At 33.8% G+C, this 27,883-nt stretch overlaps 4 protein-coding genes and 1 non-coding gene across 5 annotated transcripts; 2 read left to right on the top strand and 3 right to left on the bottom strand.

Annotated features, from left to right (window-relative positions):
• Positions 1–420: 420 nt before the first annotated feature.
• On the bottom strand, positions 421–6,169 carry LOC120265420 (leucine-rich repeat protein 1-like). Its single transcript, XM_039273320.1, has 6 exons — positions 5,842–6,169; positions 3,703–3,774; positions 1,892–2,035; positions 1,445–1,516; positions 1,281–1,352; positions 421–794 (listed from the first exon to the last, which is right to left on the bottom strand). Exons 1-6 carry the CDS (start codon positions 6,057–6,059, stop codon positions 725–727), a joined length of 648 nt encoding a protein of 215 aa, XP_039129254.1. The 5' UTR covers positions 6,060–6,169; the 3' UTR covers positions 421–724.
• Positions 6,170–7,556: 1,387 nt separating this feature from the next.
• LOC120265397 (myb family transcription factor PHL7-like) lies at positions 7,557–13,737 on the bottom strand. The gene is made up of 7 exons (XM_039273279.1): positions 13,580–13,737; positions 12,249–12,499; positions 10,689–10,765; positions 10,552–10,594; positions 10,290–10,347; positions 9,563–9,632; positions 7,557–8,236 (listed from the first exon to the last, which is right to left on the bottom strand). Exons 2-7 carry the CDS (start codon positions 12,487–12,489, stop codon positions 7,916–7,918), a joined length of 810 nt encoding a protein of 269 aa, XP_039129213.1. The 5' UTR covers positions 12,490–12,499; positions 13,580–13,737; the 3' UTR covers positions 7,557–7,915.
• A 3,559-nt stretch (positions 13,738–17,296) lies between these two features.
• Positions 17,297–18,550, top strand: LOC120265225 (zinc finger MYM-type protein 1-like). The gene has a single exon (XM_039273107.1). The coding sequence runs from the start codon at positions 17,297–17,299 to the stop codon at positions 18,548–18,550; it is 1,254 nt and encodes a 417-aa protein (XP_039129041.1).
• A 258-nt stretch (positions 18,551–18,808) lies between these two features.
• LOC120265224 lies at positions 18,809–20,304 on the top strand. Its single transcript, XM_039273106.1, has 3 exons — positions 18,809–19,085; positions 20,086–20,150; positions 20,248–20,304. Exons 1-3 carry the CDS (start codon positions 18,809–18,811, stop codon positions 20,302–20,304), a joined length of 399 nt encoding a protein of 132 aa, XP_039129040.1.
• Positions 20,305–27,343: 7,039 nt separating this feature from the next.
• On the bottom strand, positions 27,344–27,417 carry TRNAN-GUU. Its single transcript has one exon. It is a non-coding gene; the product is annotated as a tRNA-Asn (tRNA).
• Positions 27,418–27,883: the final 466 nt, after the last annotated feature.

Here is a 27,883-nt window from a genome sequence, read left to right as displayed (position 1 = left end):
TTTTTATATTTTCCATTACAATAATAAAAATAAAAAAATAAAAATATAACTAAAAAAATAAGAAATAAAATGGGACTAGAATTTGAGGTTGCGATAAGCGTGATGAATTTGAGGTTCTTATTCTAGCCCAAATTTGGAGTAAGATTTGAGTTTGGGTTGGAGTCTTTCTGAGCATCTTCTACCCAAATTTAGGATTTAGGTGTTGGGTTGAAGATGCCCTAAGAATAACAGGCAACTGGACAGGTTTGTCTGGCTACTTTTTGCATTTTTCATTAATAAACTACACATTCAGGGCAGTAGTTGGACATAAGAATTATCATATTGCATTTCATTGTTACTACAAATATTCAGACAGTTAAAAGCTAACAAGAATGCAGACAAGGTTGTAGAAATTTATCTTCCTGAGAAAAGAAAAGATCATAGAGCTAAAACATTCTTAGATAAATAAAGCTTTTAAGATAAAGATTGATACATGCTAGTTCATCTAGCATTAGTTTTGTCTACGATTTATTGAAAATCTAAGTTACGGTACCAAGTATTTCTCACCACACATATTTTACAAGATAGCAGCAATCTATGAACTACAAATACAATGAGACAAATAGCTGCAAGGTAGAACTACATCACAACTAAGGATCCAATCTAGAGTCATATATAGTGGATATTCTAGTTATTTAGAATATCAAGAGGGAACCGAGCAGTGACTTACGTCATCAATCACCATTTAGCAGTTTGTATCATACGATGCAAGACCCAATAACTCCGGACCTTCCAACCGAGGATTGTTCTCAAAACTGCACAAAAGATCAAATTCTGAGGGGAAAAAATCTATGATATCTTGCTGGAAATCCTTCCATAACTGCACATGACCACCAAAAGGCAAACATAGGCACAACGTTGTGCAGAAACATGAAATGTAAGTTGAATGTAGTGGCACTTCGGATAAAAGAATGCATGTTGTATGTAATACACAACTATGGAAATTATCATCCAATAAAAATATCAAGACCTTCATATAATTCACAAGTGTTACTAGTTTACTAAGAGAGGACATTTTATCCACCAACTCAGTTAGCAGCAATAGAATGATTTGTGTAATTGTTGTATTCTAATTTTTAGACATGCTGTATTTAATTCAAATTTCTAATGGTGTGAAACAAATTAAATAGCAATTATGAACCGAAAATTTGGTTGCATTCAAAATGGCATGCCTATCAAAAGAACTGATGGGGTATCCAAACATACAAGAGCAATAAAAAGAAGCCAAGCAAAAGAATTACTTATTCAATGGGATGTGCTCAAAAGGTCCGCTAGTAGGTATTGTCCCGCAAAGGTTGTTGTTTGAAACATCACTGCCAAACAAGAATATCATATAAATGACTAAGGCAAATTTATTTTCTCATTGAATTATATGAAAATGCAAATAGAATAAAATTGCACTTACACAACTTTCAGACTGGGGACTCCAACAAGTTCCCTTGGGATTGACCCGGATAACTGGTTATCGTTCAGCCGCCTATAATAAAAGAACATGCAAAAGCATTTAGAAGGAGAATGTTAAAAAGAGAAAATAAACTAAGGCAGTTGCCAATAGACTCAAGCACAATATACTATTTAAGACAGTAGTTCCTATCTGTATTACACTATTACAAATATCAGTTCTTTTGATGTTGTCAATGTCCAAAACTGCAAATTATTCAGGTTACTCTGCAATCTTGGAAAATGTAATAGGAGTGCACTGTAGCTTCATATCAACAAGTGCATGCCCTTGATATGCTATAATTTTTAAGAAACAGTGCTTAAAAGTGAATTTCTTATAACAAAACAGACTAAATTATCATGAACATCTATCATATTGATTATGGTAGTGTAGAAAATCATTCAAACTCACAAGAATACCAGGGACTTCAGCTTCCCTAATGACGGAGGGATAGTTCCTGAAATGTTGTTGTTATACAAGTCCAAGCTAATAAGGCTCTTCAGATTACCAAGCTCTGCAGGGATTGTCCCTTTAATGTTGTTTTTGTAAAGCTCCCTGTATCAGTTAGAATGATTAAAAAAAGATGACTCATGTAAGTAGAAAATTATGCACAAAAACCATAGATAAAACACAAAATAGAAAGGAAAACAGCATAATATTTACTCCAGCATTAAAGGACTACAATAACAAAGATAAGCATTCAATTCACTTTGTCAACATGTCTAAATAGTAAAATGTTCGAGTAAAAGATAAGCACCAGTTGTTTTGAAAACTAACAAGCATATTTTGCCTTGGTTAAATGGATAAAATAATTCATTTGCCAAGTGACAGCTAAATGGATGAAAATAAACAGAAAGGCAAAGAAAAGGGTTAAAATGAGCATTGAAGCGAGACATACATGGACCAAGATTGGCTTTATTTCTCACACGAACAACTAGAACATGAGAGCTAAGTTTTGCATGGCGATTGGAATGTAGTGGCAGTTGGAATGGGGGAAAAAGAGTTTGAAGTTCAAAACCATCATAGTGGTTAATGATCTGCACTGTTGGTTAGAATTGGGAACGGGCCCGTTTGACTATGTGCTTAATTAGGAATTAGAGGAATTAAAAAAATAACAATAAGTTAAAGCCCGGTTGAATTCACTTATAAAATAGGCGCTTAATTTATAATTTGCAGAAGCGTTAGAGACACAAGTGCTCTTTGAGTAAGTTCAGCAGTTCAATGTTTGGATGCCGAATTATTTAAGCACTTATGCTGTACACATGTATGTCTGGCCTCTACACGTGAAAGTGCTTCTAAAGTGTGAGATTACCAATAAGGGCATTCAGAAACACTTCCTAATTTCATTTGGTAGGACTTACCTCCCAAGACAAAAAAGGAAGAAGCAAAAAAACAAAAAACAAAACAAAACAAAAGTTAACAGTAAATAACAAACCATCCATGCATACATCCCAATCCCAAGATCAATGTTCTCATTACCCAAGCTAAGCATACCCATCCCAAATACACATTTCATAATTTATATGAAATCTCGAAATATATAATTTTATCAAAACCGTTTTTAAATGATAAATCCCAAAGACTAATACCAAAAGTTCTAAACATTAAGTATAATTATTAATATGAAGACTTGTTTAATTAAGTGGCTTTGCGACTCAGTCGAGACTTGAACAAAACAGAATTAGGTCAGATAACATGATAAACTTGCCAGTTCCGATGGAAACTCAAAAACTCTTATATGTATGCCAGAGCTAGCAAGTTTAGAATGTTATCTGTATGTATATAACTACAATTTTCAGGTCATAAATCATAATAGCACCATCCATCGAATAAGATGAAGATTGCTGAAAAGCAATTAAAAACATAATTTAGAATCCCAAAAGAGGTAAGGAGTTTTAGTGATTGGATTACTGAGAGAAACCCACTGAAGAAAGACTGGATTCAGATGAGTCCAGACAGTTTAGACTATGAATATAGAAGCTTAAGTAAGGCAATGATCTAGTTTGATCCATGAGAACAATTCAACATATAAGCCTAAATCATGACCATAATATCTATAAGGCAGGCTCAGAAGTACACAACAAAAGAAAGTAATATAAGTATCATCAATAGCCAATGTTATATCAGAGTTAACACCCCAAGGCCAATCTATTTCAGCATAGGAAAATCATTACCATGAAGTAATAAAGAATTGGTCTGCATAAAAACATGGAGTTACTTACAGATACTGTAAATGTTCAAGTTTTCCAAGCTCAGGCACAAGATGGCCAGATAAATAAGAATTTCCAAGGTCCCTGCATATAAAGTAAAATCAGGTGATGAAAACATTGTACCATGAGAACCTATTTAATGCGAATCAGTAGATAAAAAATCAAAAACAAGGATAGAACAAAATTTCAAATGAACAAGGCAATATTACAATGCACTTTGGACAAGATAAATTAACAACATAATTATAATTAGACATATTCATCCACAATGGGATGAGTCAGATGACAATTTTTTTGTTTGGTCAACCAGGGAACCAAATGAGATCCTTTTTTTGTGGGTATTAGGGACCAGGAAACCACTGCAATTCTAAGCAAAATTCATGACTTCAAATTTCAAGTATATGCCAGTTTGCCATTTCTAAAGAAATATACATTTCAGGAAACTTTGAGAGAGAAACTGTATATATATACACACTGTTTATATTTTAGCCCAATCCCAACTCTCAAGGCCAATTTGTTGACAAATGACCAAAGGTCATTAAGAGACAAGGAAAAGTCCCCAAACTGGTGGCAACTAATTGCCTTGAAAGACTACGTACAGACATATCAAGCTCTTTTTCAGTAATGGGATATTTAAGTGATACATTTGTGTGGTACAAAAGGGAATTCAAAAGAACTAAATTAATTAAACATAGATTTCTCCCGAAGTGAAATAAATCAAATTAAATTTAATACTCAGGAAATTTCACAATTTTCAAGTGCAGCATTCATTAAATTTTCCAACAATCTTATGTCTCTTTAAGATCCATCACATTGCAGCCCTATACTATAAGTAAAATTCCATTCTCGAGATCCTTTTTGAGTTATCCAACAAGATATCAAACAACCTCGCAAGTACAAATATGAAAAAGCTCTACTGCAAACATTATGCTTAATCATGTCTCACATGTTTCCATCACCAACCAGACATTTGGTTGGGGTTCATGGAAAGAGGGGCAGAAAAGTGGAAAGGGATCCAGCAATAAGCAAAATAAACATATTTCAGATCAATACAGCACTCGTTTGATGGAAACAGGTAGGGTAACCCACAATATATAAAAGTTGTGTCCATCACCAACCAGACATTCAGTTAGACTTCATGCACAAAGGGAAAAAGGGATCCAGCAATAAGCAAAATAAACATATTTCTGATCAATACAGCACAAGTTCCTCATCTTTTCAGATAGAATTAGATAGAGTTACTCATAATCTATATTTCTTAGTCCTTATCGCTCTCTGCATCTTTTTCATGTTCCCTCCCTCATTCTTCACTTCTATACCTTTTCCATACTTCTCCCTCTCGTTATGATTTTATTAAATTTCTTTCACTCCTATGTTCCATCTTCTATTTCTCCACTTTTCTTTCATTATGACGTTAGCTGCAATTTCTTCTTCCAATAATTCGAGCACCAGTAAACCCTTAAACTGATAATGCAATCACTAGATGAGTAGATTTCCTAGCCAACTTGGCCATATTTAGCAGTCAAAATACACAGCAACCAAAACTTAACCCAAAGAATCTGTTGTTCTGGCTCTCAATAGCTTTCAAATTTAAAAATAATGAGAAGATTACTCAAAACATCTTATTAATTTCGACAGCTAAGATTCTTAGTGCAAATGATAACTAGGCCAATATGCATTTCAGCATCAGAATGAAGTTTGCCACCAAATGCTAATCTTTAAAAATAGATTTGAATCCAAGCTACAAGATATTAAAATCAGACATAAAATATACATCTTCTATTCGGAATTGAATCCAAGACCCAGCAAGCTACCAAAAAACAAACACAAGATTCAACATCAAATCAGGAACAAACCTAACAAGAAAAGCTGGAAGTCATGAAAACTTCAATACCACAAATGAAAATTCAAAAATGCCAATAAAAACACACATTCAATAGATTCATTTAGCACAATAAATCAAGGCAAAGCAAGCTAAGGAAGATGCTAGACTTTTTCCAAAAGAATCGAAAATCGCACTATTCATCAACATCACAAACATTTGTCAAAAAATCAACTTTCCCCAACGCACACACAACGGCTATCAACAAGCATCCATCCCAAACCCAAAAAATCCCCAATAAAAAGATATAAAAGATCAACGAGCCATACAAGCGAGTGACGCGGTTGTCCTGGTTGCAGGTGATATGGAACCAGGTACAGGGGTTCACAAGCGTCGGATCCCAGCTCTGAAGCACGTTCTCCGGGTCAGAAAGGCTCCGCCGGAAGGCGTACAGCGCGTCCCCCTCTGAGTTAGGGCTCACCGGCGGTAGTAGGACCACCAGAACCGCCACGACTAGCGCTAGGGTTCGGACCGAGATGGCGTCCATGAATCCCCGTCAGCGTCGAGGGGCTTCCGATGAACTAGGGTTAGGGTTTCCAGAGAAGAAGACCGAGAAATGCAAGCAGAGATGTGGAATTGGGGATTGAGAAGCGTGAGCGCAAGCGTGAGAAAAAGGGGAGTGATGGGTTTATGTTGTACCTTCAAAGGTAGTTTAGTTTAAACAGAACCCACAAGTGAGACAAAGAGTGTTTGATTTTTTCTTTTACTTTTCTTTACTTTTTTTTTTAACTTTATTTTAAATTTCAAAATGGTTGACTCTGTAGGTTGACGATAAATAAGACCATTGAAGTGGTTGGTGAGTAAGTGGCACTCCCTTATTGCAAGACATTCTCTCTCTTTAAAATCATTATTATTATGTTTGGAAAAGGAGACATAATGGAGGTGGTTCAAAAGGAAGGGAAATGATATTCTTCTTTTTTTTTTTTTAATTTCCATTTTATTGAGAAATATTGTTCCTTTCACACTTCCTCTTTTTCGTTTATTTAACATGCGGGAAATTTTATTTATTTTTATGAAAAATCCCCATTAAATTTTAATATTCAATTTATTGTAATTTAAAATTTTTATCGTAAGAACTACCTCTTCATCTATTGATACTAAATTCTCTTTGTAAAATATCTCTATATTACTAAAAAAATCTCATATGGAATACCAAAAAATTTGGTTATTTCATAAAAATTTATAAAAAATTAATTATCTTTCCAAAATTACCCCTAATTTAAATTTTTACATTTTTCTCTCATATTTAATTTCAACAAAAGAGTTAAATAAAATGTTAAAGGTAATTTTTTGAAAAAAAAAATTAATAAATGTTTCTTAATGTTAGAAAATGACATATAAAAAAACATAGATTCGTACAATAAAAAAAAAACGGAGGAATAACTCACAAAAGATGATGACACATATATGTTGAATGTAGTAACTCTATGTTTGTGCACATCCTAATTTCACTTGTTCACATTTATTCAAAAAATATTATCATTATTTTATTTTAGTTATGAACCATGACTTATAAATCGTCTCGTATCATTTCCTATGGTTTTTAGTAAATATAATTTATGTATTTTTATTAAATAGATAAATAAAGAGGAAAACCATTATTCTTCTAGGCATCAATTGAGCAATTCCCTAAAAAAACACAAAGTTAAACAAGAGGCTCCTGAAATTGTCATGAATATTTAAGACAATCAAGTATCAATTGTGTGGCTCAAGGTAATGTTCATCATCTTTTTATTTTTATTTTCATTTTTTTTTATGGGAACTTTCCTTTTTAAATCCTATATTCCCTCATCCATATAAAACATCCTTTTGGGAGTTCAACCAAGCAAAGTCACAAACATAAAGATATATATTTAAGTTTCTAGGAATGCGCAGTAAAAGATTCCTCACTTATCATGCACATCGCATCTCCACATTTAATATTTGCAAAGTAAAAACTCCCAAATTCTAACATTCCACTACAAAACATGGGTGGGACATCCTGTTAATGAAACACGCTTTGGAATTTATACTTTCATAACATATAATGATATAACACATCCTTTCTGGCAACAAAGAATAAGCATGCACTTGCCACTCAATTACACATTAATTAATCATTAGGAACCCACCAAAACAAACAACAATTTCAATCAGATTTCATCTTTCACTGAAACTCTTCAATCTCAATGGATTCTTTGATATCAATCAATCTCTCTTATAAACCAAAGCAGATAATCGAATGCGGTTTGGACGACGAATCATCCATTGACACAACCAAGTCATTGGAGAATAATTGTTATGTTAACAGTCTGCCGAGAGAGATCTTGGCTAACAGTTGTCATCGCTCTCTTTATAGTTTATTTAGATATCGAACCTGATTCCCTCTTCGCCCTCGTTGTAAACCTCAAGGTTCCATTCAGTGCGCGTAGCGTTTGAGTCTGGTCGAGGTGGGACATCCACATGTTCTGGCAACTGATCACTTGTCCGGAGTTTCTTCATACAACAGGGGAGATCACTGAGGTTGTCTTCCGGTGGTGGTAGGAGCTCGAATGACTTTGACTTCTCTCCGGGTTTGAGGGGAGGACACATTTTGATAGCACCACTAAGTTTTTGCTGCTCCTCAATGATTTTCTCGAGATACTTACCCTGCGCTTCGATCCTAAGCTGTAATTGTCTTTGGACCTGACATAGTTGCACCGTGACAGATCATGATGATGTGAATTGAAGCAGCACCACGTAAACATGGGCTTTTGGGTACAAAAAGGGTCTGAAATATTTCAATTTGAACAATCAGGTGAAATTTGAATTTCCAATGCATTGGCGTATGATTAGAAACTGATCATGCCGAAGAATAAAGATTGCAGGACAATTGTGTAACACCCTGTGGTCATAATATACAATGTAAATTTTCTTCAATCAACATAAATGCAATGAAATGGACATGATTTAATTTAGTCAGACTTTGGTGTTAAAAGGTAAAGTGAGAAATTGAAACACTGCATATGGAAACACAATTCTTGTACTGGTAACATTTACTAAGGTTTAAAAGCTTACTCCCTTTCTATATGAAGCAAGAAAGATGGGAACTCGACATCGAAAGTCTGAAAACCCCAATTCTTGTACTGGTAACATTTACTAGGGGTTAAAAGCTTACTCCCTTTCTATATGAAGCAAGAAAGATGGGAACTCAACATTGAAAGTCTGAAAACTCTTAGAGGAAAAGCAACTAGATAAAAAGGATGAGGCATGGGGGTGAGTGGAACCTCCACTAGCACTAGTACCACGAGGTTCAAGTGCATAGCATGTGTTGGCCTCTAGCTTTTACTTTTTTAAATTTATAGCATTATGATGTTTTCCCATGATCATGGCAAATACTGCCACATTTTGGAAACTAGAGTTCATCAAAGAGATCCTTAAAAGCCAAACAAGATAAGAAGACAATTTGATGAAAGTCATCCTCTTTTAATCAATCAAATATTTTGAGTTCAAAGGCTAGTGAAAGCATGCACCACGGGCAATAAAAAAAAAAGGTAGCCAACATGAGACTGAATATAAGAAATTACAGTTGATTGTTATAATTAAGAAAGGGTGGTGGCAAATACAAATAGATAAAGTCCAAAAAAAGGTAAATAAATAAAGCAAAGACTATAATATGACCTAACATACCGAGAGTCAAGTATCTAAGCATTAGGCTATAATATACTCCCAAGTTTTTCGAGAAAGCCTTCATAATTAAATCATCACAAGATCAACAAGAATTAAAATTTTATTGAAGTAACAATTTTTTAAAAACTTTTCGAGCCAAAGTTGAAGAGTACAGGGTAAAAAGATCATGTTGCTGATGTGCGCCTATTGAGATCAGATATATAGTTGGAAACTAAATGAAATCTTGTCTACAAATTCTTGCCAGAAAGATATCAGAAAGAAGAAAAACCACTTCAAAATTTAGGCAGGATTTATGACAAAGAAGATTAATAGTCACTTTTAAAAGTAAGGGAAAGTACTAACCTCAAGCTGTTCCTGGAGTCGTTTCTGCACTTCCATTTGCATTCTCAAAGCTTCACTTATCTGTCCTCCTCTGAACCAAAAAAATTGACAAAGTATAACAGAAAATTCATTCTCTCCTACCAAAGAGTCTAATAGAACATTTGTTTAGTAAAGCAAAGGATTTCATAGTAATTGATTGGTTCAGTAAATTTTCATGAAGTTTTCAATGCAATAGTCTGAATCACACAGAAAACACTTGATGTAAGATCGCGAGTAGACAATCAATTTAGTTTTATGTTATACACTACAAATTGCTGAAATAGCTAAAATCACTTGGAGGTTTTCAGGAGTACATGAGCATAGCAAACGAGCTTAATTAGTCTGAATTCTACTGTTAGTATAGATGGTGCCAAGGGTGGACCTGCAATCTTGTGCGGACCTTCACCTTCAGGGGGCACATACATCCACCACCAAAATTAATGGTGGACCATGTGGTGCCTCCATGCTTCTGACTCTGGCCTGTTTGGTTATGTTTATAAATAGTTCACAAAAACTCCAAAACCAACTTGCATGTGAAGCAAATGCTATGGCCCTCTTTTAACTAAGCCTGGCATGCTAGGTTTTAAGATTGAACTATCCACATCAACATTCATGGATAAGCTAAGTGAGTTGAGAGTCAGAGAAGGTTATCTGAAAAGATCTAAATAGGGGCAGAAACCAAGTCAGCCCTAGAAAGAGATTTACTTACTGCAAAGTCTCTGTATTGGAGAGGGTATCCTTGGCATTCTCCATATCATCCTTTGAACCTACAACAAAACATAAAATTTAAATTTTAACCTGATTGACGTCATCCACACAAACAACAAGCCAACTGGCGTGCAACCACAGTTGGGGATGATGGCACTGCTTTGAACCCTTGAATGGGCAAATGAAGATGTCTAAGAAGAATCGGGAATATCATATACAAAGTAAAAGTAAAGAAAAAGTAAAAGTAAAGCATAGGTATATACCATCAGCCGAGGATTCAGGCAGAAACTTTGCTAGGCGATACTTCTACAAGCACATGAAAAGGAAAAATAAGCTTTTCTTGGGAGTACCAAATAGAAATGTTTTTTAAAAGTCGGAAGAAACAGACAGCTTCATTTACCTGTAAATGGCTTTTCACATGATAAATAGTAAGCCCTGGAACACCCATTATTCTAAGTACTCCTTTAGGTGTAGCTTCTGAAACCATGATTAAGAAAAGAGAGTAACAGTTGTCATCTCTTCTAAAAAAGGAAGTCCAACAAAATATCAGGTTGTGCAATTTCTCCAAATCAAACTATGATGGTAAAACACTATTTATGGTTAGTCCCAAAGTCAATTTAAACGTGATTCAGAGCAAGTTATTTTTTTAATAAATTTTTCATGTTTGTCTGTGAGTGTGTTATATGCAGTTACAATTTTCAATAATTGTTAGACTATGAAATTGAACTAATCCTACATTATCAATGGGAGGAAGTACTATAATGGATGATAGATATATAACAAGAAAAAGAAGTCATGATGATAAGACGTCATTATTCTGTGCTTGCCTTAGAAAGAAGTCAACTCAACTAGCAGTATCATGATGTATTTAAAGTCAAATGTGGTTCTATCATTGCATTCTTCTCCATGATACAAACACATATAGACTTAACTTAAAAAATTTCCCAGCTAGAAAAATCAAAAAATCCAAATGCATCCAAGAGGAAGTAGTGGTGCCAATGGGACAGGTTGTTTCATTAAATAAGATCAGGAATCCCAACAAGCATGACCTGGACCTGATCAAGTATATCCAGAATCCCAGCGAATTTTACAGAACTTAGAGCATAAAGAGAAAAATCATTAGACATTCCCCATAGATTTTAAATAGAGAAGAGATAGGAAATTTTTGAAGAACAAGGCAATGCTCTAAGAGCAGAAGGAAAAGAAGAAAAAAAAACATAGTTCAACACACTTAAAGGACTAAAATTATCATGATTAAATCCCTTGTCAAGGGAGGGCAGATGGAAGGATGAGAAAGGCAGCACTAGAGGCAGGATGAATGCCTTAAAACCTCCTGCAGGTCAGCTCTTCAATGGTTGGTTGTGGCCATTACATGGGTCAAGAGAGAACTGATCCATGAGAAATATGAAATCATGTAGGGATTACTGTCATGGACAAAATTTGCAACCCCATTTAAAGCCCTCAACAAATCCACTCAACATTTTTTTTTTTTTAAAGTAAAATAACTACCATAAAAATGTACAAAGGCATCCTTCTACAAAGTTCAACAAGAGTATGTTTGAAAGCTCACATCATTTGCAAGAACAAGATAAAGTGCAGCTATCTGCGCCTCCTCCCTATGGCCTTAATGACCAAATTCCATGCTCGCTAGGGTAACTAGAACTCAAAATTATGCAATTAGCTTATGAGGTTATTTCAAACCTAAACTTTGTCCGTATCAGAAACCTTGAGTTTCTTTTAAAAAAAATCCATGAAAGATAATTTACAAATTGTCAATGGAAAAAAAAAAAATTAAAGTTATGCATGATAGTAAGTGCTAAATGTATGGAAAACTGTTTGCTTCAATTTTAACACTAGCTTTACATTATATTTCAACAACGTGATGATTGGAAAATAAACTTTTGAAACTACAAAACCCTAAGCAATATGCAACTAATTAACCAATAACGAAAATACCCACTATCTGGTCCACCAAGCTGGTTAATAGCATCAACAAAGCGGTCATGCAGATCTGAAGTCCATCTCAATCGAAGCTTTCCACTTCCTGCCGAATTAGGTGCATTTATTGCAGTAGACCCTCCAAAAACATTAGCATCATCAAGTTGATTAGAGCCTTGAGTTTCAGAGTGCAGCATGCCGTCTGTGCCATGGATTTTATGGGGAACCATTGCTGTTGTTGAAACAATCTTGGCATGGTACATACTGACAAGACTTCAATAATGAACATGATGTCAGAAACAATGAATATCTTGATTGACAACTATCTAAATAAAAAAAGCCAACATCTCTTACAAACACAATTTTTTTTTTCCTTCTACTTAAACTTGCACAATAAGAGTAATGCTACAAAAATCCAACATGAAATCTATGATTATAGGCTAAAAAATTAAGCAGAATTGAAAGCACAATTTCAACTTTAAAGAACTCGAGATTGATGCTATGATAATAAGATAAGGGCATGCACAATTTCAGCTTTAAAGAACTAGAGATATTTACTATGATGATAAGATAGGGGCATGCACAATTTCAGCTTTAAAGAACTAGAGATATTTACTATGATGATAAGATAAGAGCATGTCCAGAAACTAATGACAAATTAACAGTCCAAGATAGGTATGTTTAATAAAAAGAAGATATCCATGTGAAAAGGCTACTAGAAGTGACTTAACATCAATGAGTTTCAGCAATTAATCAAATCACCTGTAATCATGTTAAGATGAAAAAAAAAGAAATGATTCAAAGAGAGCATAAAGAACCGGTAGACCAACAAGACTTGCTTACATCACATTACAGGAGAGGTTCATTTTCAAACAAGAAATCTCGCGATCATTTCCAATTAAATTATGTCAAAATTCTAAATAACAACAATTGCAAGCAAATCTTGAGACCTAGACACTAAAAACACTAAATTGTAGTTAAATCTTGTAACTCATCCAATAAAAAGAATTAATTGGGGATTGCAAGGGTCAAACTATTCAAGAGCAAGCACATAAAGAACAAAAATTTAATCTTTGAACTTGCACTTAATTCGAAACCAATAAAGGTTCAAATTGACCAAAAACTCTAAACTATAAGAACTTCCAAAAAAATCAAAATTCCAAACAAATGTCTAGCATCACCTCCATTCTATCTCACAATCAGCATTTAAAAAAACACATGCAACAAAACAAAACTCATAAAAAAATCAATTCCCAAAATAATTCCATAGAACAACCAACAATTCACACACACAAACGAATTCCAAACAAAGCAGCACAAGAAAACCATAAGAAAAACCCGAAAAACACTCACCGTTGGACCAGAGAAGCTTGGAATTCAGGTTCCAACGAGAGAAACCCTAGAATCGGGGGAGGTTCTCGGGGGGCATTCGTGGCGGAGATTATAAAAAGAGAGAGAGCGAGAGAGGGTTTCACGATGGAACCGAAAGAAGAAAGTCCACGCGGAGCTCGGCAATGAAAAGTGGGGCCCAATTGCTATATACCCGCGAGGGAAAAGCTTTACGATTCCCGCTGCTGAATAAGACAAACGAGAACGGACGCTTCTTTTGATGGAATGTCCGGCGGAGTTAGATTAGCTTAGCATGGTCTAACTTCATGCTCTTGTACATTTGGTGTGATTGGTTAGGTGTGGCCAGTTAGATGTAAATTACAGGTACCCACAGCGTTAACGAGCCTCGTCTTGCTAGTATTATATAATTACAAATGCTTCCCAAAGTTCCATCTTTCTCTCTAACAAAATAATAAGGACCGCTTAGTTCACGGTAATGTAGAAAGATTACCACGTGTTACGTAGTAATATGTAAATATTACCACATTTGGCATTACACCGGTGGTAATATGAATAGTAATATCACATTACTAATTTATAAATATTACCAAGAACGTGGTAATCCTATTACCACCAAATTTGGTGTCTATCTTGGATTACCATAGTAATCTTTATAATTATTTATATTTTAACAAATTGATTACCATGACAACCAAACACGGTAATGAACTATTCCCGATAATAAGAGTTCCCAACCAAACATGGTTATATTAAATTATCGCAATATTCCCAACCATATAACATTCTCACTCATATTACTATAGTAATCTTGTTACGTGGTAATATGTTATTACCACGAACCAAACGGCCCCTAAGGGGTTATTTGGTTGGGGGTAATATCACATTACCCCTGGAATGTAGACTAGGAAATCTTATATTAACTCATTTGATTATACAAAGTGGGAATATCATACTCTTAGAATGTGAAAACTTAGCGCAATATTATTGTGAATGTGATTATTAACTCAATAGATGGTAATCTTACATTACGCCAGTATTCGTGGAGGAGTATGAATTTTTTTTTCCCTATTGTATCTTTCAAATTCAATAAAATCTCAAAAATATCAACTTTCGAAAAATTCAAAAATAAGTAAGAATTTATATTTATTTAAAATATATAAATTTTAATTAATTAAAATTAATGCAAATTAATTATATTAAAATTAAATGTTATTTTTTAATAAAAAGAAATATATTTTATTTAATAATTTTGATATTTACTTCAAAATATTATAAACTTTGATATATTTAATATTTATCGGATAAAAGTATTTTAGTAAAAAGACAATTTATAATAATAAAAATTTCCAGATAACCAAACAAACAAAATAAAAATTTGTACGTATTTCCGTCAATATAACTTACAATTCCTCAAACCAAATGGTCTCTAATAGATGTAACTAGAATTACGTTTCAAAAATCTTATTTTTATTATGCCTAAATTGACCGTAGTTCATTCTCAAAGCGTTGAAATTCAAAGCACATGGGGTCACATGAGCTTTAGATTGGAAGGTCACATAATTCATAAAATATTAATTATGCAAATACTTAGTTTAAAAAAACAATGTTAATAGAATATGTATTGTTTAATATAATTATTTATTAGAAATTTGAAAAATTTTTCAATGAAACGGAAAACATAATCATATATAAAATTAATTAAATACATACTTAATTATTTTTTTATAATTAACATAATAGTATTTTATACTTAACAAAACTTAATAATTATCTTAGAGTGAGAGTAAGCTCACCAGATGCATCTATAACTTTATATATTAAACCAAACATAAGTTTTTCTAATCCAAATTTATAAATCCCTCCAACCAAACACAAAATTTTGTAATTCACTACTTTCAAATACATCCAACCAAACATTATATTTATATGTGACTCCCATATATGTTCAAATGCAAAGATTTTATAATTACACTGTAATTAAAAATCCATTATATTTATAATTACATCCAGGGGCGGAGGGACAGGGGGGGGCAGGGGGGCGGCCGCCCCCCTGTCACAGGCAAGGTCAGTGGGCCCCGTGGCCGGAGAAGCCCTCCGCCCCCTTCCCCGCCAGGGCCGCCCTCCCTTTCCCGATGGCCGGCATCCCTCCTAAACTCCTCCTCTAAAGCTCTAACTCTAAGCCTCTATGTCTCTAACCATGGGACTTCCCCCGGACCCCCCACCAATATCCGGTCATCCGCCCGGACCAAACCGCCACCCACCTGCAAGCTGCAGCAGCGCAACAGGAAGCAAGAACGCTGAGCCGCCGGCGCCGCTCGCCATGCTTTGGAATTGGGATACAAGCAAGGTCTAATCACATTTAAAATAGCCAATAAATTTTTGAAACGTGTTACTTTGCAGTTGTAAAGTTATGAGATATCCGTTGGCACATTCCATATCACGTGGTGCTACATGCTACTAGTGTTATTAAATATTTTATATATATATATATATATATTCAGAGATTCAGATTTTGTTAGTGTTGTTACAAAATTACAAAGTGATATTGAGTCTTTCTCAATTCTCATCCAATTTCATCCGTTTTGAAAGAGCTGTAAGACTGTGAACAGAGATTCTGAATTATTCTTTATAAATCAACACTTGCAACTCAAGTTATAATCCCCATCTATTTTCTCTCCAACTTTTTTGATCTCTATGTCCGGCAGGTGAATATTTTTTTTAATCTTCTTATTTGTTTGATTGTTTCTTTATTTTTTATTTTTTGTCATTTATGAAATAATTTTTACAAAATTATTTGAAATGTTTATGAATTAAAATCGATTAACATAATAATACAAGTTATCACTTTAAGTTATCACTTTAAAATAAAATTTATCTTTAAAAAATTTTAAATATAAGTTATCACTTTAAAATAAAATTTCATTCTTAAATTTAAAAAATAATACAAATCAATTTTTTAGAATTATCGAAATAAATTGAGAAAATTTATTTAAAATATAATCATTAATTTAAATAACATATGTTGTTATATCCACTTCACATAATCATCAAATTCATACAAGCTCATCATAATTCTATTAAATAAGTTTTTTTAATTTAAAATATTATTTATATTTATATACTAGTATGAGTTATAACTAAGATAATAATAAATTGTAATTATGCTCTTATCTTATTTATTGAATTCTAACTTATTGTTTCTCAAAAGATTTAAATTTATACTTTTTATTTTAAATAAGAAATTTAAACGTATAACTAAACTTATCATATTTCTTCAAAATAATTTTTTAATTTAAAATACTATTTATAATTATTTAACTATAATTTATAACCATAATGATAAAATGTAATTTTTTTTTTGTCCTTATTGAATTTTAACTATCCCACTCATCATAATTCTATTAAATAAGATTTTTTTAATTTAAAATATTATATACATTTATATAACTAGTATAAGTTATAATGGATAAAAAAATTATTTTATAATGATATATTGTAATTATGTTTTTATTTTATTTATTGGATTCTAACTTATTGTTCTCCAAATTTAAATTTATACTATAATTTTATTTTAAATATTATGAGTTAAGGTGTAAACCTAGTTAAATATGATTAATAGAAACTATCCAATTTATTGTTACACATATTTGATTGAACAATTTATGAATTTATGATTTAGTGCAATTCATTTATATATTTAATTTGATCAATTTCATAGATATGGAGAGGTTTTTTAAATCTATACCAAAAAGTATTGAAGCAAGAACGAGTTCAACGTCTAATGCAAGTACTATTGCACAAAAGAAAAGCCGTGTTGAGTTTGATCCAAGTGATATTATCGCTGACCCAGGGCTTCGAAAACCAATTGAAGAATATGACACAGGAATAAGAGATCAAGTAAGGAGAGAGTATTTGTTGATGGGTCCATGTCAACCAGTTGGTCACAATTTTCCTAGAAAACAACAAGGAAAAGATTTGAGAAGCTTTAAAGAAGTGTGGTTTCAGAAATTTGATTGGTTGGAATATAGTGTGGAGAAAGATGCAGCTTATTGTTTCTATTGTTATCTTTTTAAGCAGTCAAGGGGAGATAAACTTGGGATTGATGCCTTCACAAAGACAGGGTTTTGCAATTGGAAGAAGGCCATGGAAGTTTTCACTGAGCATGTTGGTGGAGTTAATAGCAACCACAACAATGCAAGGCGACATTGTGAGGATTTCAAAAATCAGAGGCAAAGCGTGTCGCACATATTCTCTTCTCATAACAGAGAGATGGAGATTGCATATAGAGCTCGTGTCACTGCTGTTTTACGTGTTGTTAGATTTCTTATGTTGCAAGGTCTTACTTTTCGTGGGCATGATGAATCTTCTAGTTCCACAAATAGGGGTAACTTTCTAGAGATGCTGAATTGGTATGGGACAGAAGTTGAAAGTGTTGGTCGTGTGATTAATGAAAATGCTCCTGGAAATAATCAAATGACTTCTCCACAAATACAGAAAGAGTTAGTAAGGGCTTGTGCAGAAGAGACCACACGTGCCATTATTGATGAGATTGGAGATAGTCATTTCTCTATACTTCTTGATGAGTCTCGTGACAAATCAATAAAAGAGCAAATGGCTGTGATTGTGAGGTTTGTAAACAAGCAAGGCCAAGTAATTGAAAGATTTCTTGCTGTTGAACATGTTGCCGATACTTCAGTCTCTTCATTAAAGACAGCTTTGGATGGATTGTTTACCCGTTGTGGTCTATCTATTTCTAGATTGAGAGGGCAGGGGTATGATGGAGCCTCTAATATGAAAGGGCAATTTAATGGGTTGAAGACATTAATTTTGAATGAAAATCCATTTGCTTTTTATGTTCATTGCTTTGCCCACCAATTGCAGTTGGTTGTTGTTTCTGTTGCTAAAGGCATTTTGGCTATTAGTGATTTATTCAACTATGTCACTATGATTGTGAACATTGTGGGGGCTTCTTGAAAAAGGAGAGATGTGTTGCTTCAGAAACACCATGATAAGATTGTGGAGAAATTGGAGAAAGGTGAAATCTTTTCAGGAAGGGGCAAACATCAAGAGACTAATCTTGCAAGACCTGGTGATAATCGGTGGGGCTCACATTATACAACTTTAATCCGGCTATTTACTATGTGGGAGTCAGTATTAGAGGTGTTAGAGAATGTGTGTAATGATGGGAATGTTGCAGAAAAAAAAGGCATAACATCGGGTTTGATACAAAGGATGGAGAGTTTTGAATTTATATTTATCTTGCATCTGATGATCAAAGTATTGGGATTAACTAATGACTTGTCAAATGCCTTGCAGCAGAAAGATCAAAACATTGTTAATGCAATGGGGTTGATTGTAACTGTGAAAGAACTTATACAAGATTTGAGAGAAAATGGATGGGGTAAATTTTTAGAAGAAGTTAAGAGCTTCTGTGTTGCAATGTCAGTTTCAGTGCCGAATATGGAAGATAGTACTAGTTCGAGGTCGTTCGAGACGTGGAGGGCAATTGGTTACTTATTACCATCATTATCATGTTGAGATCTTTATTGTCGTGATTGATTTACTTACTACTGAGATGAATAACCGATTTAGTGAAACTTCTACAAAATTATTAAGATGTATTGCTTGCCTTGATCCAAGAAACTCTTTTTCCAGATTTGATCATGGTATGCTTGTTCGACTTGCTCAAATTTACTATGATGATTTCTCCACATCCGATCATCTTATCTTGAAAGAGCAACTTCGCATACATATTCATGATGTGAGAAGAAATTCTGATTTTTCAAATTGTCATGATCTAGCAAGACTTGCTATGAAAATGGTTCAATTTGATAAACATTTGACTTTTCCATTGGTTTATCGTCTTATCGAATTGGCATTGATCTTACCGGTGGCAACAACAACAGTTGAAAGAGCATTCTCAACAATGAATATCATCAAAACAGATTTACGAAACAAAATAGGCGATGAATGGTTGAACAATATGATGGTTTGTTATATTGAGCGAGAAATGTTTGCTAAAATTGATGAAGACATAATATTGCAATGTTTTCAAAACATGCAAAATCGAAAGATTCAACTTCCTCCTCGCAGTAATTAGTGGTATTTTTGTTTTGTGTTTTAAAATAATTTTCTTAGTGTATTATTTGAATTTTTTATTTATAAATTTTGATTTGGATATCCTAACTTGGTGGAAGTTGGCCCTTAAATAATCTACATTGCAATTAATTGCGAGAGATATTTTGGCAATTCCAGTACAACAGTAACTTCATAGTCAGCTTTTAGTACAAGTGGGAGATTCATAAGCCCACATCGTAGCATATTGCATCCTGCCACAGTTGAAGCATTAATGTGTGCACAAAATTGAATTTTGGCTACTACAAAAGGTATAATAATAGAATATACTTAAATATATTATATACATATATCTATTATATATTTTTATAATCAACTTTAGTTTTCAAATTACAATTTATAATAATTGACTTAATTAATAATTGATGCTTTAGATTCCATTTCCACGACTCGCTCCCAATGTTACACAATGATTGATGATATAGATGTAGACGAAGAGGTAAATCTCTAAATGTTGTATTTATCAAAATTCTTCGCATCAAAAAGTTCATAACTTAAGTGAAACTTATACAAATTTTTTTTAATTTATATTTCAGGTTGTTGATGTTAATAACGATGGAAGTGGACCAAGCTATCAAATGTTATTTGATTGATAGAAGAATGATAAGCTATGAGGTAATTTTTCTTTCCCAAAATAAAAGATGGCATCACTCTTATTGATAGAAGACTCTTTATTTTGTAGTCCATTTATTGTTTTATTTGTGAGAATGAATGATTTGAATGGTGTTATTTATATGATTCAAAATTCTATTCTGATTTTTTTTCTTTACTTCTTTCTCAGGTGTGGATTTCAAAGGAAGCAAATATTTATTATTCATGGCCTCTTGGGAGATATTGCTCAACTTTTGAATGTTGGAGTTAGTACCTTGTTGCTTAAGGTCTAATGTTGGAGTTATTACCTTGTTTTTTTTTATTGGTTGGATTTGGAGTTATGGTGTTATTATATATGATGTTGTTTGTATGTTGTATGGAGTTTTTTGTAATTGATCTTTTGGGTGAGAATTATGACTTTATAAGTGTATTATCTCATATGAAGTTATTAAAGGCTTTTAAGTATCTAGGTTGATTGATTTATATTATGCATTAGTTATTGATTTTGTTTTTAAAAAATAAAATTGTAGCTGTGTGGGATGGGGATCCCATGGGCGGGAGTGGGGAGGTCCCCATCCCTGATTTCCCAACCGGGGCAGGGACGGGGATTCCCCGCCCATGATGGGGGAGTGAGTGAGGAGGGGCTCCCCGTCCCCGCCCCGCCCCGTGCCCATCCCTAATCTCATTCCCATGCCAACCCATTACTCACTCCTTTCCTTGTTGTCAAACATGGGTTTAAGCATCATGGGTTGCATGCCATTCCCACTCCTAAGGCATGAATCCATGAACCAAACACCCCTTGAGAGATAGACACATGTTAAGAGAATCTTACTCCTCTATAGAACTTTAAGTATTAGTCTGACAAATCAAAAGGTCCAAAATGAAAAATGTATTAATAATAGTTTAAAGCATAATGTGATGAAAGTAAGGGATGGTAACCATGTTCCCACGGAGCAGAGTACCGGAATGAAGTATAGGGGGTGTTTGGTATATTTCATTGTCACCTAAGTGACCGAAGTCTGGAAGTGGCACTTCGGTTGAAGTGAAGAGTTCAGTTAGAAGTTCCACTTCCATGTGTTTGGTTGGAAAGGGAAGTGTCAAATCAGTAACCACTTTTTTTTATTTGGTTGGTGGTGTTCTCATCTGTTGAAAGAAAGATGGTAAGGTGTTGGCACAAATATAAAAAAGAAATCTGAATTAATTGAGAAGCATTCAAATATTTTCCTTTAAATTAAATTTGAACACTTCATGGTGTTTGGTTTGATGGAAATGGGGTTTCACTCATCACTTCAGGTATGTGGGTGAGATTACCCCCAATGTGATAATACTTAGACAACTTATGTATTTCTATGAATATTTACAAAACACACATATATAATTTGATTTAATTAAAATATTGCATTTAAATTTTGTAATTACACATAAAAAAATTAGAATTGTTAAAATATTAAAAATTTAAAAATATTTTTTGTTGATTTATGTTTTCACATTGCAAAAATTATTTCTTCTAAAATTAAAATTATACATGAAAAAAATATTATAGTCTGAAATTACACTTGATAAATGTATCACTAAAGCTAGCTAAATAGTTTATCAAAAATGTAGTCAATCCTTTGATTAACAAACCTAACATGTTTTTCCAAAAAAAAAAAAAGAGTTTAAATCAGTAATAATACTTAAAAAAAACTGCACCTAAGCCAACATGACCCTTTTCAGACATGCTCTTCAAAAACCTCAATGGATTCACTTGTTGTTGAAATAAAAAAAAAAATCATAATCTAGTTTAAAAAACTCTACAACTGGCAGTCATTACTTACAAGTTCACAAAATTAACTTTTTCATGTTTGATGGAAAATATTGATGGACATCAAACTTGGTTTGCTAGAAAAAGATATAAAACCAGATACCCCTGATGGCATGTGGTCAAGCAACCTTTGATAACAATAAAAACATATTGCTTGCATGTAGTTCACACCATATTGGCAAATGCACACAAGTAAATAGTCCACATAGTTCATAACATAAAAATTTAAAAGTTGCAGGCATCAATAATGAAGCTGCAGGTAGACAAACAACATAGCAAGCTTGAATTCATTTCGGGGAGGAAATGTGCTACTCAATCCATGCGCAGCCTCATGTCTACTCGCTTAACCATGAATCACCTACCAACATTTTCCCTTTCCTGTAGATAATCGAAAACCCCCTCCAACACGTCATCACCAAATCCCTCCACCTCCATTACCTTCACGTACAATGTTTCAACCCAGTGTGTTGGGTTTTTAAATGGTTGCAGCCATTTCACCCACAGCAGTAATCAAGTCAGCCATCACTGAGGAGTCTCTAGTAGCCCTCTGTGAGGACCAGCCCCGAGCAGCAGTAGATGTTGCTGGGTTGTTTGGGACAGTAGGAGGGAAAGGTGCCATTTCCATCATCCTCATTGTTATCATGCTCCTCCCCCTAAACAGAATGAATATTGTCAGCGTTAACATCATCGTCACCAGGATTTCCTGCAAAATCACCAAAAATAGAAGTCGCATATGACCCCGTTGCATTATCATTGCCACAAATGATTCTAAGACCTTCATAGTTTTCTATAGGCCTATTAATGAAAGGCTTCTGCCGCAGGATGGGCCTGAAACAAATTCATAATACAGTCAAATTCAATTGTAATATAACATATGGTATTCAATTTTCAGTGCTTATTACATCAGTGCAAGTTGCAGCGACAACAGGGTCTAGAGTAATGACATTGTTCTCCTCATCCCAACTAGCCCCACTCAGTTCCTTTGCTTTCTTAATCTCAATGTAACGGGCCTTTAGAGTTCTATAATGGTTCTCAATGTTTTCAGTTGTAAAGTTTGTGTTAAACCTGGTATTCACATATGTCGTTGCAAATGCAAATGCAACTCTTTTGAAGGACTTGTCACATTTGAAACCTTTACTAGCCTGATCAACGAGCACCAGGATAAGGAAGTTGTCAAATTCAGGCTTCCAACGCTTGTTGGGAGTGCTACGCTTGTTGTTAGGCTTGCCATTGTCACCATCCATTGTCCTTGGATTTCAATAGTTGTCAGTATAACACATGAGAGAATAAGAAAGGTTTTAATTATAAAACTAAAACATGCATAAACAAAACAAAAGCATCAAGATAACCCAAAATATTGAACAAGTCCACAATTGTGCATGTCTAAAATTTCAGACCAAATGACTATATTAGGCCCACATTTCAGAAGCTCTCTTGTCACGGAGCTCAACCCATTGTCTATTCTCTTCATGTTGTTCCCGTTGTGACCGTTGCTGCGAGTGAACTGGTTTGTCTTCTGCCTGAGCAATGCTTTCTTGAATGATACAATCATTTGGGTCAACGCCAGCTATGTAGTTGTCGATGATGCAACTATCAAGAACTAACTTCACTTGGGTTCGAAATGGGAAGAAAGGGTGTGAAGTTAATATTTTGAAACGATTCTTCAGTATTCCAAATGCACGTTCCACACGTGAGCGCAACATTGAATGCCTAAGATTGAATAATTCTTTAGGATTTGTTGGTGGTCTTCCACTATGTTCTTTTAAGTGATACCTAACACCACGATATGGAGCAATGAAACCATTCATGGTCATGTAATTGGCATCTACCAAATAATATTTTCCTACAACAAATAGGTAATTTTAAAAGATGAATAAGTGCATTGGTTATGTGTGGATGATGCATTATGTTTTTACCTTCTATTAATTTTAGACCCTCAGGATGTGGCCTAGATAAAGCATCTCTCAGAACTGTAAAATCATTGGCAGACCCTACCCAACCTGCTAAGACGTATGTGACCTTAGGTCAGAGATGACTACCGCAAGCACGTTTTGAGTGGGTCCTTTACGACCATGAAAATTGGGCCAGTTCTTGTGCTGGGATAGATGCGTCAATGTGTATGCCATCTAACAGCCCAATACAGTCCTAAATATAGTAAAAAATAGCACATCATTTAAATAGGATGAAGGGTATTTTATTCATTTGTAACTTAAGAATTGTTTACTTACTTTAAAGTAAGGGTACCAATTAGAACTATTTTCAATATCAAGATGACAAAGACCAGTTGGAGGATGGACAAATTCATCACGGACTGCATAAATAGCCTTCAATGTAGCATTGAAATAACGGCTGATTGTTTCTCCGGAACGAAAAAATTCAATATACATGGTTCTATTTTTTGTATTGTGACCTATTATATGTAGGAATATAGATAGTTGTTCTTGCACTGTCACGTATTTTGTGTCAACTAGAAGATATTTGTCGCGCATGATCGAACACAGGTGTATAAAGGGTCCTACATCCATTCTATGGTAAGTAATGCAATAATCTCGCCACTTCTTAAGATATGTTGCATGTGACGCTTCCTAGTTAAATCCCGGAATAATGAAAGGCTCCACATACCTCAAAGGTTTATGTAATTGCAACTCTTCAACCAAGAAAGCAATGATGATCACAATTGTGGTGAACGCAGTAGCCAAAGGCCTTACACATTCATGTTGGGCCCAATTATCCATCTACATAGTCGGCGATTATAGAGTTGTAAATGGGGGAAGCAGTGAACCCCAATGCATTGTGAATTAAAATAAAGCAATGTATAACTACAGTTAAAACATATTCCAATTGATTTTATAGTATCAATAAAGCATAATGCATAAACAACAATAGCACATGAAAGGGACAATAACACTAAAATTATTTGCACAAAAAAAAAACCCAAACATGACAACAATCTAGCTATCATTTTGCATGTGTGCCACTCAATATTTCATCCATAGAAGTATTTCACAGGGGTAGCAAGTAATAGAGTAAAAATAAAGGCAGCAAACAAGGAATCATATTTCATCAATAAAAAGTATGTTTAAGTGATGAAAACACATAACCATAGGGGAAGCAAGGGATACAAAGTTAAAAAAATGATGCATTAACTATTAGAGTAAAATAATAATTGTGAATGTTGAGTAATTATTGACATATTGCTGGCAAGCTTCCACCGGTTAAAATTTTGGAGCTTGATTTTTTTTTAATCTTGACTACAGTAAGGAAAAAAGGCATGGGAAAATGCATTAGGAAGTGAAAACTTGTGACAACCTTCTACAAGAAAAGTGAATGCATGGGTAACCATTAACAATGAAGCTAAAAATACAGACACTGAGGTAAAGAGAATTAAACAATTTTCGAGTAAATGGTTTCAATTACAGGTAACGATGTGATTATTTAAAAGTCAGAGCACTTGCATTATAACAGTTAACATACTGTTCACAGTTCAATCTAGCTAAAATTATTTGCACATAAAAAAAACCAAACATGACAACAATCTAGCTATCATTTTGCATGTGTGCCACTCAATACTTCATCCATAGAAGTATTTCACAGGGGTAGCAAGTAATAGAGTAAAAAATAAAGGTAGCTAACAAGGAATCATATTTCATCAATAAAAAGTATGTTTAAGTGATGAAAACACATAACCATAGGGGAAGCAATGGATACATAGTTAAAAAAAATGCTACATTATCGAGTAACAAGCAACAATTTGGGAAAAATTCCACAAGATCCATGAAAACAAGAACAAAGCAAAAATGATTTTTCAGTGAAGAAAACAATCATATGTGGGAAAAAAACCATATCTGAAGAATGTGAACTGATTCTACTGGGAATAAGACATACACTCCATTTAAAAACATGTGAATCTCGGCAATAACCCACAGAAAAAATGCAACACATGAAAATATAAAAGCATGAGCAAATAGCAAAACATCTCCATAATACTTTATAGGAATTCAAAGGAAACAAGTAGATCTTAAAAAAAATGAAAATAGTTTATGGAAAACCAAACAAATCATCAAGAAGAATAGAAGATCGTTGAAAAACACAAACAACATCACAACCAGTGAGGATGTACGGGTTAAAACTATATTCTTACAGGATATCTCGGCAGCGAGGATATAGTATACAACCAAGGTATGTGAGGACAAGGGGATGAACACCCTTAATGGAAGATGGAGAGTTGAAGAGGAGTGAAGCAGTGAAAGAGTAAGGATATGGGAAACCCTAAAAAACCCCAGAGAGCGGCAGGGAGATAAAAGGATGGAAGGTGGGAAACATGATAGTGGTAGGTGACCATAAAAGCCCCCACGTGGTATCATGTGAGGAAGTGGGACTTCAACACGCAACATAATTTTGGCTAAAGTCCCACTTCGGAACTATTTTGCCCGAAGTCAAAAGCCCGAAGTGGAGGTTCTCGGAAGTGGGACTTCGACACTTTACCAACAAATGAAGCCAACCAAATAAAGTGAGCTGTCAAGTTAGACAGTGACTTCCGCCACTTCAGGCCCATTTGAAGCCAACCAAACAGCCCCATAATGAGTGAAGGAAGAAGCATGCTGTGACATGTGGCATGAAGGCAACCCGCGGCCGGTCCAATTTCTATAGTGCACATTTTTAGTAACCTTTTTTTAAAATTTGGAAATTTTAATTAAAATTTAATTCTTATTTTTGTGTTTATATTTTGTTAACATTTGTTGTTAATGAAAATTAAATTACTTTTGGTCCCGTAAAAACAGAGAGTGGAAACCGGGGCATAACTTAGTAGTTCCTACCATATATTATGATAAAAGGGTTTTGAGTTTAAGTTTCTCAATTTGTAATACACATGATTCTTTATAAGATATCTCTATTCTCTCGTTTTTCCATGATCTTATGGTAGAGAATTTATCCTCAAAATATTTATAAGTAATGAGAACTGATATAATTATATACCTACCTATCCTATCCTATACTTTGAATAACAATGTTTGTGGTTTTCATTAAAAAAAAAAAATTTGATAGCATGGAAATGAAAGTATAGTAATAAAATTTTTAAACTTAATTAAAGAAAAGAAATTTGGGCCTATTTACTCTGCACAAAATTTAGTTTTATCCAGCTCAAGTTTAAATGAATTTAATTTTTTATTTATGTTTCAAAAAAAAAAAACTTTTTCTTATGTGGAAAAAGGTAAAATAAAAAATCCAATATAAGACGCTAGAGGAAGGGCTTGAACCTTCGACCTTGTGGTTAACAGCCACACGCTCTAACCAACTGAGCTACTCCAGCCATTGATGGGCACGATAATATCTTATAATAATTGACTAAAATTCTCTTGAACATAAAATCAGTTCAATATATTTTTTTAGAATAATATATATTGGTCTCATACTATGATTATGTAAGAAGGTTTGGCTTGGTTATTTTTATCTAAATATTTAGTCTTGGGTGATAATGCTAAACTAGTTGGTTAAGCCATAGAAAAACTTGGCATTATTTTCCCTAGCTCCAAAAGAAGACTTATCTAGAAAAAGAATTAAAATTGATCTTTCGGGGTTTAAAAAAAAAAGAAATTGTTGGTCTATATATTAAATAAGGGTATTAAATGAATGTTTAATTCTTATTTCATATGTGTTTTTATGAAATTGCTGATTAATTTTGGTCTTAGCTTATGAATTTCATTCACTGTTTTATGTTTTAAGATAGGTTGCATGTTATTGATAGATTACATATATAATTTTTAAGGTTACAGTTT

The sequence above is a fragment of the Dioscorea cayenensis genome, chromosome 7 (genome assembly GCF_009730915.1).
Source record: "Dioscorea cayenensis subsp. rotundata cultivar TDr96_F1 chromosome 7, TDr96_F1_v2_PseudoChromosome.rev07_lg8_w22 25.fasta, whole genome shotgun sequence".
NCBI classification, from domain to species: domain Eukaryota; kingdom Viridiplantae; phylum Streptophyta; class Magnoliopsida; order Dioscoreales; family Dioscoreaceae; genus Dioscorea; species Dioscorea cayenensis.
Note: the sequence above shows the minus strand (reverse complement) of the source record. Positions and strands in the feature narration are given on the sequence as shown.